At 48.6% G+C, this 15180-nt stretch overlaps 1 protein-coding gene across 4 annotated transcripts in view; it reads right to left on the bottom strand.

Moving 5' to 3' along the window:
• Positions 1–14466, bottom strand: part of NR3C2 (nuclear receptor subfamily 3 group C member 2) — a 190447-nt gene extending 175981 nt beyond the window's left edge. Inside the window, exons 1-2 of one of the 4 annotated variants that reach the window (XM_066547970.1) lie at positions 14156–14466; positions 7626–9393 (exon numbers count right to left, since the gene is read on the bottom strand). In XM_066547970.1, coding sequence (XP_066404067.1) covers positions 7626–9391 — 1766 coding nt within the window. In that variant the 5' untranslated portion in view covers positions 9392–9393; positions 14156–14466. Of the gene's footprint in view, positions 1–7625; positions 9547–12853; positions 12889–14155 lie in introns of those variants that run through there. The other 3 variants (XM_066547972.1, XM_066547971.1, XM_066547969.1) reach the window with 3 other exon arrangements.
• Positions 14467–15180: the final 714 nt, after the last annotated feature.

Genomic DNA, 15180 nt, shown 5'->3' with positions numbered 1-15180 from the left:
TGTCAGAAACATGCAGCAATTAGTCTGAAATTTGCTTTTTAACCTTAGGGCTGTAACTCTTTGATCTATTATTATCACTAACCACAATCAGCAGCATTTCCATGCATCTTAGAAGGAGCATACAAATTCCTATAAGCCATTTTATGTATTATCCACAAATACTGGATTTTGTTCCTGCTCAGAGGTTCTAACCAAAATCTACTTTTATTTTTCTCCTTTTCAAAAAATAGCATTACATATTAACTCCAACTAACCCTACCTCCAAATATGAAATTTAAGCTATCAGCTTATTCATGAAGCCAATATGCAGCTTAGAGATCACAGATTTGGAGAAATTTAATTTAGCAACCAACTAACAAGAAACTCTAATGTAATTGCAGGTGCTTAATTCACTGTTTAAGATAAAAAATATAATTCAAGTTATTTCGTGATCTACCAGCAGTGTGGGAACTTCTGCTATAATATAACTCAGTAAAGAAATGGCATCTTGCAAAAATATTTATTCACATACTGAATACATACAAACAATGTTACTTATACTTTTAAGAATCCAGAATGAACAGCATGGATTTGATTTTCTGCACTTTTTCTGCTGTTCTGGGAGATTGGGGTGGGATGGGGCAGCGTTGTTTGATGTGTTTTGAATCTTTCAGCACTGATTTCAGCAAAATAGGGAAAGAGAACCCCCCAGATCACCTCCTTTCCGAAAACACACTGTTAAGCTCTGATAAACCACATTCATAAACCTCACTGCAAAACAAAACAAAAACAAACCAAAAAAAACCCAAACAAGGTCACAAAGCCTCCCATTTAAAGAGACCATTTATTTGAAAACTTTGCCCTGAAAGCAAACCAACCCCCAAGGTTTTTGCAAAATCCCGGGGTCCCTGAAGGGAAAGCCATGGATGCACAGAAATCCTGTCTGCAAGTCCGAGGAGGGAGTGCCTCCTCCCACGCAAGCCCCGCAGAGAGGGGGAGATGCTGCCGCTCCTCTTGCCGGCAGTGGTAGCGGAGCAGGCCACACTGGGAACTGCTGCCATGGATAAACAGGCACTTCCTGACCTGGGAGCCCTTCCCCTGCAGCCTAAGCCAAAAACGTGTGCCTTCCTCCAAGGTCAGCCTGACTCCTCCAGCAGCAAAGCCGAGGGGGCTGCAGCAGGAGAGGGCTGCGGGAGAGCCCAGCAGACGGTGACCTTCTGCTGCGGGTGACACAAGTAGGGCAGCGAGCAGCCACATCATGCCATGGTCTATTTAGGGTGCATTCAGACGTGCCCAATAACACTGTGAGAACCTGGTCCACTGCACCCAATGGAAATACTGCTGCTTTTTTCTTCCTCTGCACAGATCTCTCACTCAGAGGAGACTGCAACCGAAGTAATTCATATGCTGAGCACCAGGCACTGTGTAGCAACCAGCTGCATGTGAAAACTGATAAAAGTACTAAACTTAGATGGATTTAATACCTGTTTTTCACACACTCTTTTTAGTTTCCTCGTTGGACCATTTTTATCGCTCTTAGAAAGCCATATTTTAAGACACATTTGCCAGAGAACAAGTTATGGTTCTATATTCATCCTTAACTGTGGTATTTTCTGACCTCTGAGATCTTAAATCTCGAATCACATCACCCCATTGTTCTCCAAGAAGTTTTGGTCAGAACAAGTCCATTATTAACTCCATCTCCTACAAGTCTGTTCAAAGACTCAATGCATACAATTGAAAAAGAGAAAACGCCTTAGAACTACGTCCCGAAAATACCAGTGTTGGGATTATGCTGGACAATACATTATTATATATCTACTTTTAGCAGAAAGGTGCACTTGGGATATTTCACAGGCTCCATTCCTTTCCATCCCTTCAGTTTGTTCTCGTGTCCATATCACATCAAACTGCTCACCAAGTTCCACTGTCCTGTTGGTTCTTTGGAGCTTCAAGTGGACTGGATCAGGAACCCAATCTGGCTCTCACATACAACAAGCCCAATCAGAGGGCAAAGCTAGAATCAGAGCAGACAAGGCATGGCCCAACAGAGTGTTTTCACCACTGCAAATAATATATTGTTCAGCTACAAGTGACACCCAACAGCAGCCGCTGCTCCAGCCTGGGATCAGCAGAACACCAATAAGTACCTGGCAATCTGATTCAGCGAGGCAGAGCACTCCACAGCAGGTTGTAGCTCCATTAATGTTAAGTGCTGGTTGAGTAAGGCCAGGTTATTGAACCACAACTTAACAATTTACTCCCTCTGCAGACAACACGAGTACTGCACGAGCACTGAATCTGCTGCAGCAATCCCTGTGCTTGCCTGCCTTGCTGCAACACACATCTCCTAAAACAGGACAGGAACATTTTTTATAGAGTTCATACTTTTCTGTCTTACAGCCCTCATGAAAATGGACTGATCCATACTGTCAGAATAAGAAAAAAATGCACAATCAAAATTTCTTCTGCTTGTTATAAAATCTGTGCATTGAAGGTGACCCCACCTTCCTGTTTTTCAGAAAACCATCAAAACAAGATTGTCATAGTCAGATTCCATATCACCAAAAGTGATACAAAAACTAGGCAACAACTATTAGCTACTATCAGAATTAAACATGGCAAACTGATTCCCAACAGCCAAGTACTGCAAAGGTTAGTGGTATCAACCACTAAACGTTTTGGAAATACACAACTATATTTACTGCTGCACAAAGAAACAACCAAGCCCTAGATCCTGGCACCCAGCTTGACAACAGTGCTCTTATTTCCCCAGATGGGGAAGATCCACCCAGCTCTGAAACACAATTTTCCATTAATTGGACTTCCCTACGCCACAGCACAGGAGGCAATGGATATATATAATTTTAAGGAAAAATAAGGCATTATTTGCATTCATATTTTAAGGGAAAATACTTTATACAGACTTTGAACTTCTCAATAAAGAGCAGTACAAAAACCCAGCACCCTCACCAAAATAACAACAAAGAAAGCTGTAGAAAGTAAAAAGCTGTTCAATGCATGCTGGTATGCCCAAGGGAACCTTTCAGCCTCCTGGGTTGACATATTAATACAGACTTCTAATTTCTTTAGCGAGAAACAAAGAATATGCAGAGGTCTCAGCTTTGTCAAGACTATACCCAAAGCTGCATTAAAAAAAGACACAAAATTATACAAGAACCTATAAAAACAAGTATACCTTCTCAAACTAAAATAAAGGAAAAATATAGATTTGAGGCTATGATGCGTGGTATTAGAGAATAATTTCTGAAAAAGTTTTGCACAGTAAATTTTTGGGAACATAAAAGTGAATACAGTCCTCCCAAGCATGGAGAATATTTTAACAGCACAGTCCTTTTCTCATAAAGTCCGTCAGCAAACAGAGGTCAAGGCCATTCATAAATTCTAAAAATAATATTTACCAGACCTTTATCTTTCTGGCAGGTATAATTCTGATAAGTGACTATTCTAGATAATATTTAACATAAAAGTTTATTTACAAAAATACTTGCAATAGCCTGAAATCAGATTTTAACCAGAATCAATTCAAGCCAGTAAAGGCTACAGGTAAATCAGGATCATGTTGTTGGGTTGCCTTCTGGTTTTGGGTTGGGTGGGATTGCTTTTTTGGGGAGCTTTTTCAAGTAGGGTCTAAGAAATAAATACTGACACATGTGAATGGCTCAGGAACAGATAGGTATAAGTCATCCCTAAAATACTATCAATATCTGATGAAAAATTTATTGAAACACTATTATGGATAAACACATGCAATTCATATTAAAACACTAAACTTTCTGAATAGCACATCAAACTTTGTGAATTCCTCCCACACTAGATTACGCCAGTGGAAATTGCCAGGAAGAAATGACAGTAGGAGGGAATATCAGCCCTCTGTTTCCACCACAAGCACTGAGAAAAGTAATTACATGTGTGTACACACATGAGTTAATACGGAAATTAGAGGAAAAAGGCACATTTGCACAAGAAGCTTTAGGTAAGAGCGAATGCAGCAGAAAGGTCATTCTCCTCAATTTTTACTGTTGTTTTAAGCAACCATGACATTTTCATAGGCCATTTTGAAAATCACATAATTGGCACACTCATGGGGCTTAGGCTAGCACCCCAATTCAGACAAGCACTGATCACCCTATAGTGAAATCTTATCTGGATTCTTTGTGTAGGTTTTCATCAATGACATCACACAATTGCACATACTTTCTTTTTCAAGCCCACTTAGTTATTATTTAGTTTAGAAACCAGTATTTCTTAGGAATGCCATTTGTGGAAGGAGGAATCTATACACACAGCTAGACAAGTATGATTCACCCTTTATTAAAAATTACAAATGTAAAATCTTTCAAAAACAAAGACATGTTCTGCATGCATATTAGCAGAAGAAAAATATTTAAAAGAGAATAAGGCAATTTGGTTTTCCTTAAGAGGCTCTCATTCCCCAAACACCACAATCTGCAATGTTATAAAAAAGTTACTATCAACTAACTTAAAAAGAACCATAACTGTGCATATCTAATAAAAGTAATTGAAGGAGAAAAAGAGAAATGTTCTAATTGGCAGTGGGTGATTGGCACAGTCAACAAGGTAGTAAGGCATTTTAAATGCCTCAACTATGGTTATTAGACACTACCACTGATTCAAGAAAGGGAACACTCTAATATGATTTCTTTTTAACAGCAATATTCTTAAGATTCATTATAAATATGAAAAGTCAAAGTCATCTTCTTTTGGCCATCCAGTCCTTTTCATCATGTAAGCTGCAAGTCTGAGGCAGTTCAGAAAGGGTATGACATCAGGGTTCAGAAAATAATGCTGCTAAAACAAGACATATTCCATGCTGGTCATCTACTGGCTTTAGAGAACCATGTAACCTATTTTTTCCCTTCACCTTATTCTTTGCTTGCAGCCATTTATATTGCAAGCCAAAAAAAAAAAAAAGACCAAGACTTAGACTACCAGAAACTTCAAAATATTGCAAACTTTGAAGGGTTAATCACATGCTGTAAAAGTCTGCAAAATGTGCGATGCCTGATATGACTGGCACATCAGAAAAAAAAACCTGGAAATAGCAAGGATCTGGTTTAGATGTAGGGGACAGAGGTGTGATGCTGCTGCTCTGATGACATGAAGGAAGAAGTGTTTTGCAATCCCCATGCTACATGGATATGGGACAGCTGAAACCAACCTTGCTTGGGATGTTGGGTCTGGCATGGCTTTAAGCTATGTGTGTTTTATTACAACACCTCAGAGCACTAACTAATTTGAGCATGATTTCCTCTGTTCTAGCTGCATGACAGCACAGAAACGAAGAGAAAAATAATGATCAGTCTGAGGTTCAACAGCAAGGCTGAGCTTTTACATGTATGACATCTTATGAGATTTTACATGTGTGACATCTTATGTGGAGTCTTTATGACTCATCTCACCAGCAGACAAATATCTCAGCAGACACCTCTGCACTCAAATCTGCACTGCCAAAAAGATCTCTGAACGAATTTACCTTGAAAATTTTAAGGGATTTACACAGGTCCCTGGCTGTAATGTTGGCATAGAGCCATCACCAGCCAGATTAAGAGCTACATTTAGTTAAATAATGGGGTTGATTCTGAGATTTGAAATGATGACACATGTCCTAATCTGGAGAACAGATCAGGATGCCTGGAGTGTCGCAACCCCGCAGATCTCCATCACCTGAACAAAATTCCACACGTAACAGCTCTGAGCACTAAACATTTCAGAATACCAGCCCTGCAGAGTGGCAACCACACTCACCTGCAAATCCTACAGAGATACGAGCTTGGAGAACAAAGACAGGAAAGTGCACCCAGCCTCTGTCAACAAACCTGATTACATGTACTGATCTAGAGCTACATTGGACTAATGTCAGATCAGGAGACTCCTTTAAAAGCCTTATAAGAAACTGTCACTCCAAACACAACTATTGATGGCAACCTTGTTCCTTCCTGCATTATTTCCTTGTTTATTGTCCCTGCAATGGATGACAGCCTTGACTCAGTGCAAGCATTCAGTCACACAAGAGTTCTCAGAGCTGGCAGGAGCTACCTGTCCAAGCAACAGTGCTCAACCACAAAGGCAGTAAAATATTGGGTCTTTGTATTCAGGCATTCCATCAGTCTTCTGGTGAACTTTTCTCACTACATAAATAATGCAATTTATGAAAATTTCATCAGGTAAAATAACTAAGGAACAGTGACTCCATCTTCCTTAATCCAAGAAAGTACATTTAAGTCAAGACTGGATGGTAACACATATCCAGCTACATGCAAAGTTCAGCATGATGGTTGGATACAGCCCTTTCAAACTGAGTATATTAAAAAGTGCATCCTTTTCCGAGACCATATTAGAAATGGCCAAAGAAAAAGTGAAGTATGGCCTACAAAATGACAGAGTGATTGTAGCAGTGCTGGACAGAACTGACAATAAAATGAAAAAGGTTTGGTTTTTTTTTTCTCCTTATAGGTAGATAGGCTGATTTCCCTCCTGAAAAGCACCAGTATTTTAGATATTGTGTTTTTCACTGCAACACTATTTTCAGAAATCTGTAGTATCATACAAATATGGAAAACACCACGCATCCTCCTAACCCCACGCCAAGAATAAGGCAGATGCTTCATTCACTGAGGGCAGCTGCATAGCTCGTGATGAGCAAGAAAAACCACTTGAGAAAGGTAAATGCCAATCTGTCACTGGCTATTTGAGCTTTGGCACAAGCCTTTGGTGAGCCTGCTGGGTACATGGGTGTGCTGTGCAACCATTTGAACTCAGGTATGCTGTCAGAGGCGCTTCAGAACGTGTACTATTGACTCTGCAACACTAGATGGTTTAGGAAAGTAGGCATCCCTCGCGCAACTCAAGGACACCTGCTTGAAGAAGGACATGCTTCCACAGATCAGCCAAGAAAGCCAAATTCAGATGACACTTGCTCATTTCTCTTTCCACCAAAAGTGAGGGGATCAGTTTATCCATTTCTCCCTTTCAAATGCATCAAGTTTTAACAGCTCTCCTCCTTCTGGAGGCATTTTTCTATATATATAAACCAAATGTTCCTACAGATAAAATACAGAAATAATATGTTGCCACAGGCTTGCAACGTTGTTTTTTAAACTTAACCAGTTAAAGTCCAGTGCAAACACAGAACCATGCTTCTTCACAAAAACAGATTCCTGACACCACTATTTTCTTATCCTCATTTCAACATTTCATCTGAGGTACAACACATTCAAGCATTAGCTAAGAAAAAAATAACCATTATAGGACACAAGAGAGCAATTTTACTAAGCTCTCATTATAGGAAAAACAACATTTGTAGTAGTAAGAGCTCATAAACATACTAAAGCCATACCTTCAAACCTAATAACAACAGAATACAATATGTTCTTCTTAAATATTAAAGCCAGCACTTTGCTTTCATTAAAGGCAGAGTAAAATACAGCAAGATAACCACAAATCTAATAATAATGGAGATTCAAACAAAGAATTACGCATCAGACTGAGAAATACCACCCTGGTCCTCATTTTAATTCACGCCTTGTTTGTTTAGTGCAGGGGAAGAAAGAAAAGAAAATGAGAATAAAAAAGAAAAGAAAAGTAGCAATTTGCCAGCTCACCTGGACACATTTTCTGGAATGTACTCTAGAACTGGATACCCATCACTTCTTCTGGATGCCAACTCCGAATGCGACTTCCAGGTCTCCACGAGCGTGCTGACAGCAGGGAAGGAGCTCAAGTGCTGAAATGTCTGCTCTCGAGCAACCGGCCGCGACAAGGATATCGTGCCCTGGGCACCGATCCTGTAGTGAAATGACTGTCCACCTGAATTTACCCCCACAATGGCAGAGGATGGTATACTGTTCTCTTGGTAATAGCTGCCATCATCAGGCTCCTGCTTAATCCCCACACGTAGGCCTGGATTTGGAAAACCGCTACCTTCACAATTTCCATCAAATGAAGAAACAGGTGGTCCTAAAATCCCAGAAAGAGAGTAATAGTCTTTGTCATCCATAAAAGAAAAATAGGAGCCGTCTGTAAATGGGAAAGGATTTACTGTTTGATTCCCTTTAAAGGAGGCACCAGAACAAGGATGTTTGGCCGACTCTTGCTTCACTGGTACTGGAAAGGGGGAATCTGAGTTTATTTTGCTGCTGCTGCTGTCACCGATGCAGGCGCTGCCAAAGGACCCATCTGGCTCGGGCTTTATGAACTGAACAAGGTTCATCTGGCTGTTGTTGGAGATGGCGTTCTCCATTTCCTCCATCTTAGGAAACGTGAGCTCTTGAGCACCCTTGTCTTTTGTTTCTGGACTGGGAACGGTGTCTTGGCTTCTGCTAGGCCCCACTGGCGTGCCGGAAGGCGGGAACCCTATGGAGCTGTTAACGGGGCTACAGATGGATGATCCCACAGTGCTAACCGCTGGACTAGAACGCGTGGACCTGTTATTGGCATTGGAAGGGCTGGCAATGGAGCTCCTGGAGTTCAGGTTTGCAGGACTGGACACAGAAGATCGCATAGTGATATTGTTGGGACTCGAGACGGGAGATTTCACGCTGCAGTGGCTGGGAGGGCTGGAGATCGGCGACTTCATGCTACTGATAGGGCTGGAAAGAGGAGAGCCGACGTTGCTGACGTGCGCGGGGCTGTGCAACATGGAGCCCCGGCTCTCAACGTTGGGCGAGCGCGACAGAGGGGTGCCCTGCCCCATGGGGCTGTGCATGGCAAAGTTCCCAAAGCCAGCGGTAGTTGAGGACATGGAGTTAACTCCTGCAGGACTGCACACTGAAGAGGCCATGTTCTGAGGGCTGCAGCCTGAGGGGCTTTTCTCTTGACACATGATGGGGCTTTTGACAATCGTGTGCATGGCACCGCCATTCACAGCGCTCCCAGAGTCCGACATCAAAGACCTCAAGGGCCTGCTGGCGCTGTGGAGGGGAGAGGAGCAATGGCCGTTCTCCTTGTACAGCTTCACCAGCTGTTCCACATTCTGGTAGATCTTTCCTGGGCTCCCCTGGTTCTGCTGATCGTAGTGGTAATCGGCGTCCCGTATCGAATCCATATATAAACCCATGGATTCGGCCACCGTTGCCGACAGCTCCTTGGACTCTGTTTCGGTTTTGATGTCAGAGCGCAGGAGACCAGGCTGGCTGTTGTCTTGCTGCAGGCAGGAGAGTAGCTCAGGTTTTTCTTTGCCGTTTCCTTGAGCACTGCTGTTTGCGAAAGTGCCGGCGGCGCAGCTGACGTTTACAATCTCCATGTAGTTACTGTCATCAGTCTGCTCTCCAGCACCTATGGAAGAATACTCCACAGACTGAGAAACTTGACCCCACCGTCTCTCCATATCTAAGCCTTCTGGGTAGCTGTGGTATCCTTTTGTCTCCATAACTAGCAAAGACATATATAAAAAAGTAAAATTAATGACAGGACAGTGTGACTTCCTAAGGAAATTTCCTAACTTCCTAAGGAAACAAGGCGTATCCGCTTTCTCTGTCTATCCTCCTCTCTCTCTCTGTCTGCCAGTCCCATTTCCCTGCCCCATCCATCATCTCTCAACCATTTGTCCAATTTCAATCAAACCGAGGGAAAGGTCTCATGGATATGACAGCCCTATGGGCTCAGGGAGAAAACAGCTCAGCAGTTAGGGAACACCCAAATTATTGCTCCCAGCCCTGCCCCAAAAGGAACGGCTTGGCAATGTCAGCACACCGCCCACCCTCGCTGGCCATAGCCCCATGGTCAGAGCCAGCTGTACCAGGGGCTGTCCCTCACCTAAAAAAGGGAAAGGGGAGTAAGGGAGGAGGGGATCCAGAGAGGTCCTGAAAGGACATGCTGGTGGCAGGCAGGATGAAAACCCTTGGAAATTGCTCATTACAGAGCTTGGAGGAGCTCTGCAAGGACCTTCCACTGCCATGTTAAAGGGACAACAAAGCAAGGAAGACTGCTGTTTTAAAGGGATTTCTCTTCATCATCCTCACCATTCAGCCTAACACAGGATGCTTTAGAAGGAACCAGTGGTTCTGAGGGGCTGGGAGCTGACTCGCCCCTTCCCAACTACACAAACTTCTTGTACAACCTCCCAAAGAGACAGGAAGGTGTGGGGAGACAAGTAGGACAGCAGATCAGTAGGAAACATTTCTGCCACAGAGGAAGGGGATCAGACTAGGTGGGAATGCATGGCTGTTAAATGGATCCATGACTCTGCCAATTCTGCAAAGTTCCATGGCAGCCAGCAAGAGGAATATATAAAGAAAAGTAAATCTTGTTCTAAAATGGACCCTTAAAAAACCCCTCTCATCCCACATGTCACTTTCTCGATGTAAGGAGCAAAATGCATGACCCAGTCTCTAATAATCTGAAAATCACATATAAGTAACAACAATTTCTTACTTTTTAAGGATTTGGCTCATAGTATCATTAGAACTGCAGAAACTCAAGTGCCAACAGTTACAATATCAATATTATGCAAATATTTTTTTCCTTTCAGAATGTATTCATTTTCCAATATTAATTTAGTGTTCTACCCCTTTACTTAACACTTCTTAGCTAAGCTATTTTGAGCAAAATAATAAAAAGAAAACAAAAAAACGTAAACTGAATGACTTGAATACTTCTTTGCCCTTACTTAACTGGAACTATAACCCAATGCTTACATTTCCCTCAAGCACAAATTTTATTAGAACCCAGAATTATGTCTCACATCATCATGTACACTAAATCACATTCCTATAGTATAAAATTTTCAGACAGAAGTGCCTAATTCCACATAAAGTCACTCCCAGATAATCACCTACCCCTGATTTAAGTGCTGAGCAAGCCTAAATCCTAGAGAAATCAATTGCAGCTGTGAGTGACCCGCATTTCTGAAAACCAGGAAACTTAGTTAAGGCTTAAAATTAGGATGTAAGTTAATTTTAACTCTCAGAAACACCAGCAGAACCACTGCATGCCAGAAAATCTCTGTTGCAGGCCTAACATTACACCAGTGTTTGAGCATTGTAGGGACTTCTCCCACAGCAGTAAAATTCGAACTTCACATACAATCAATAGCCGAGCATACTCTGAAACTTCAGCGAATAAAAATCTGAGTCACACAAAGGAAAAGAAAGTAGAAAATGCCCTGATCCTGCACTTGCAAAGGTTGGTAAATATATCCAAGGGGATCAAAAAGCAGCAGAGATTATTTGTGGGCTAATACAAGTTCAGTTTAAAACGAGAGCTATAAATTAGGGAGAGTGCAGCAGCAAACAGAATTTCTGCAAGTGATGGTTTCTGTCCCCTCCAAGTGCCTTGGTGGATACCAGAAACAAATTAAAAATCTCAGGGGTTACTGGTAGCATTAGGGTTTGGTTTTGTTCTTCTAGGCAGAACTTACTACAACTTTACTAGCACGGAATCCACACTTCACAGACTGCACACACATGCCTTTTTACTGACTTTCACTAAACAAATCTGACCAGGGGCTACAACATCCACGGACACCCACAGCTAAAGCTCAGCACTGTTACATACTGGAACCAAGATCATCTCTATCTGACACTTTACAAAAGCAGGAGATATTGTGTGCATAGCAGCTTATCCCAGACTCCCTCTCGGAAGAACTACGGAGACACTGCTAGTTGTATATTTCACCCCAAACATACCTAGTTGTATATTTCACAAATCTCCGATCAATTAGGCATGAAACTAGTCTCGCAGCAACAGCCAAATAAAAAATCAAATGGTACCTGGTATCCCTGCAACCAAAAGGTCACCTAGATACGGGGAAATCTGAAGTAAGCCCAGTTTCACAAAAAAAAAAAAAAAAAAAAAACAAAAAAAACTGGTGGTTCAAGCGGCCACCCACTTCTTAATTCTCGGTGTTTGTAAACCAAATTTCCTTAAAGTTTCACTGTCTGACAGCCACCCCGCTGACACAAGACTGCCCAGGGGACCTGAATTTCGTGGCTGGGCCGTGGTTTTCCCCCCCTTTCTCCCGGGTACGGGAGCAGCACGGGCAGCCCCGGCACCGGCGCTGCCCCGGCACGGCCGCCCACGGACCCGAGCGGAGCCGGGCGCGGGTCCCCCCCGTCCCCGCGCGTTAACATCCACGCAGACAGCGCGCACGCCGATTTCCCCATTTACCCTACGCTGCGAGGAGCATCGCCGCAGCTCCCAGGGAGCAGCCACCGCTTTGCACCCCGGTACCCCACGCCAGCCTGCCTTCCCGCAGGTGCAGTCCGGCTTGTCACGCGTGGGGGGGCCCGGCAGTGCCCGGAAGCTCGCTCCCTCCCTCCCCTCCCTCCCAGGAGCCCGCGGGGGAGGGGGGATCCACAGCCCAAAGCCACTTTCGGCCCCCTCCTGCCGCCCGCCCCCCGAGCGATGCAGAAAAGCGCTTCTTCCCGTGAAAACGCCGCTCCCCACCCTTCACGGCGGGCCCCGCTGCCGAGCGCCCCGGCTCCCTCCCGCCGCACCCCGCCAGCAGCACCTCCCGCCGCGGTGCGGGGCGCGGAGCGGTGCCCCCGGCCCGGCCCGGCCCCGGTACCTGTTGCGGCGGGGCGAGCCCGAGCCCCGCGGCGCGGAGCGGAGCGCAGGGCGGCGCGGAGCGGCAGGGCGGGCGGCGCGGCTCCCCCGCCCCTCCCCCGCCTGCCCGCCCGCCCGAGGCGCGCCGCGCCGCCCGGTGACACGGAGCGGCACCCGGGAGGGGACGGGAAAAGGTGCCAAGTCCTTTAAAAACATGTCACATGCCCACATAAAGTTCAAGTTTACGTCCCGCCCGCCGCCCGCCGCGATTGGCGGGCGCGGCCCGGAGCGCGGCGCGGCCGGGGCCAGGCGGGCGCGCCATTGGCTGCGCGGCGCCGTCACTCACCCGCCGGGCGACATGACTGATACAAAGTTGCTGCGACACAGCCTGGGAAACGCATCTCCTTAAAGCCGCAGGGACCGCGCGGCCCCCGCGCGCCGCCCGCCCTCCCGCGGGCTCCCCGCGCACCGCCCCGGGCCCCCCGGCCAGGCGGCCGCCCCGGGACCCCGCGCACAGGTGAGGTGCGCGGGGCGCGGCCGCCCCCGCCCGGTGCCCGCGCCGCGCCGGCGGCAGGGCCGGGCATCGCCTCTCCGCCGGCCCGGGGTTTCCGCCTGTCAGCGGCGCATGAATGCGCACCGCGCCGATGCAGCGGCGATTTAACCAGGGAAATTTTTTAAAATTCATGTAATTATGTGGAGGGGAAAAAAAGAAAGAAGAAAAATGCACGGGGGTAAAAAAAAAAATAAGGAGCGGAGGAGCGACGGCGGCGGAGCGCAGGAGGGTTCAAGGACTCGTCCTCCGCTCCCCGCCGGGCTGGCTCCGCTCCGCGGCAGCCGCGCATCCCGCCGGGCGCCCCGCCCGCTGCCTCCCGCCAGCCAGAGGAGCCGCCGGAACGACCCCTGGCCCTGGGGTTGCTGCCACCTCCTATTCCCCAGTGTCCCCCTGGGTGCCTGCGTCCCGGCTGCAGGAATACCCTTTTCCCAGACAAGCCTTCAAAAAAAAAAAAAAAAAAGGAAGAAAGGGAAAAAAGCCGCCGAGCAAACTTTCAGGCGATGCGCTCCCAACTCGCTCGCTAAATACCGCCCCCAGCCCCCGGTCAGCGGCCCCTGAGAGCCCCGCTCCCGGCCCCAGGTGCGCCCCACGGCCCGGCGGGGACAGCTCCGCGGCCCCGCAGGGTGACAGCGGTGCCCCCGGGAGCGGGGCCGGGGGCTGAGCCCGCCGGGCAGCGGCAGCGCCGGGCACCGCGCACCTTCTCACGCAATCGCCCGTGCGCGCCCGCAGGGACCCCGCGTGTGCCGCTGCGGGTTTGTATTCCAGAGTCACGGCGAAAGCGCCAACATCCCTAGGATTTGGGCTGTCACGTGCCCCTCTCGTTTTCCTATTCTGCCAAATATCGACCCACACTCACGGGCCGAGGCGGCGGCTCCCAGCGCCCGCGGCGCGACCCGCGGAGGAGCAGCCGCCACCACCGCCGCGCTTCCCCGCGGGCGCTGGCGAGCAATGGACGTGTCCTTCCCGCGAAGTTTTCACGGATGGGGACGGGACTAGCCGTGACCTGGATACGCCGGCCGGTGTGTCGGACACCCGCCCCTCTGCCCCCCGCGCCGCTGCTCGCCCCGCGCAAAGCTCCGCGCTACACTCACTCACCTCCCCTAGGACATGGTGGCGCGGCGGGGGGAGGAGACGCGGCCCCCGGCTACTGGCAGCGAACCATCCGGGAGCCCGCACCGCCACCCAGGGTAGAGGAAAAAAAAAAAAAAAAAAGTACGCGGAGGAAGCACCGGGAGCGCGGCCGGGCGGCGGGAGGGAGCTGCGGCGGCAGGCGGCGGGGTGCCCGCGGCTCGGCTCGGCTCGGCGGACAGCTCCCACCATGGACGCCTAGGTGGGTGGGTGTTCCCGCGGGTCACACCCTCGCCCGCCGGCGGAGGGGAACGGGGGGTGGATCCAGCACCGGTGGAGGAGGAAGGGGGTTTTTGGGGGTGGGGGGGGGAAAGAAGAGGGGGCGGAGAGGGAGGGAGAGAGACACCCTCCAAAAAAAAAATCAAAAAACAAACCCGAAAAAAAAAAATCAAACTTATGTCATTCCAGGTAAAACTCCCATCTGCGCCACCAAGGAAGAGGAGGGAGGAGAGTGGCGAGGGTGTAAACTTTTTCCTCCCCCCCGCCCCCTCCGGTGCCGCCCGGCCCCTCGCAGCGCCCGGCGGCCGCGGCGCCCCCGCCGCCCCCTCCCGCGCCGCCCGCCCCGGCGGCTCCCGGCGGCTCCCGGCGCCGCGGGGTTTCTCACGCACGGAGCCCGCCGCCGCCGCGGTTCCTGGTTCGCGGAGCCGCCGGAGGAAGGGAAGGAGGGCGGGCGGCGGGGGAGGAGGAGTGTCTCCCCGTGCCCTTCCCCAGGCGGAGCGTCTCTCCCGGCCCTGGCGGCGGCGGCAGCGGCGGAACACCCCTCCCCTCCCCTCCCCGCTCCGACCGCCCCGCTCGGCCCCCGGGCGGGCTGCGGGGAGCGGAGCGCCCCTGGACGGCATTGCGGGAGGAGGCTGCGCTCCCCCGCCCCCCCGCCGGGCCTGCGCCTTCCATCCCCCCGTCCCCGCCGCTGCCAGGCGGGGCGAGCCGGTCCCCGCTGCCCCCCAGCGTGCCCTTGTGTCCCGGGATACGGGCAAGGAGCGGGAGCATCCCCG

This window comes from Molothrus aeneus, chromosome 4 (assembly GCF_037042795.1).
Source record: "Molothrus aeneus isolate 106 chromosome 4, BPBGC_Maene_1.0, whole genome shotgun sequence".
Lineage (NCBI taxonomy): Eukaryota > Metazoa > Chordata > Aves > Passeriformes > Icteridae > Molothrus > Molothrus aeneus.
Note: the sequence above shows the minus strand (reverse complement) of the source record. Positions and strands in the feature narration are given on the sequence as shown.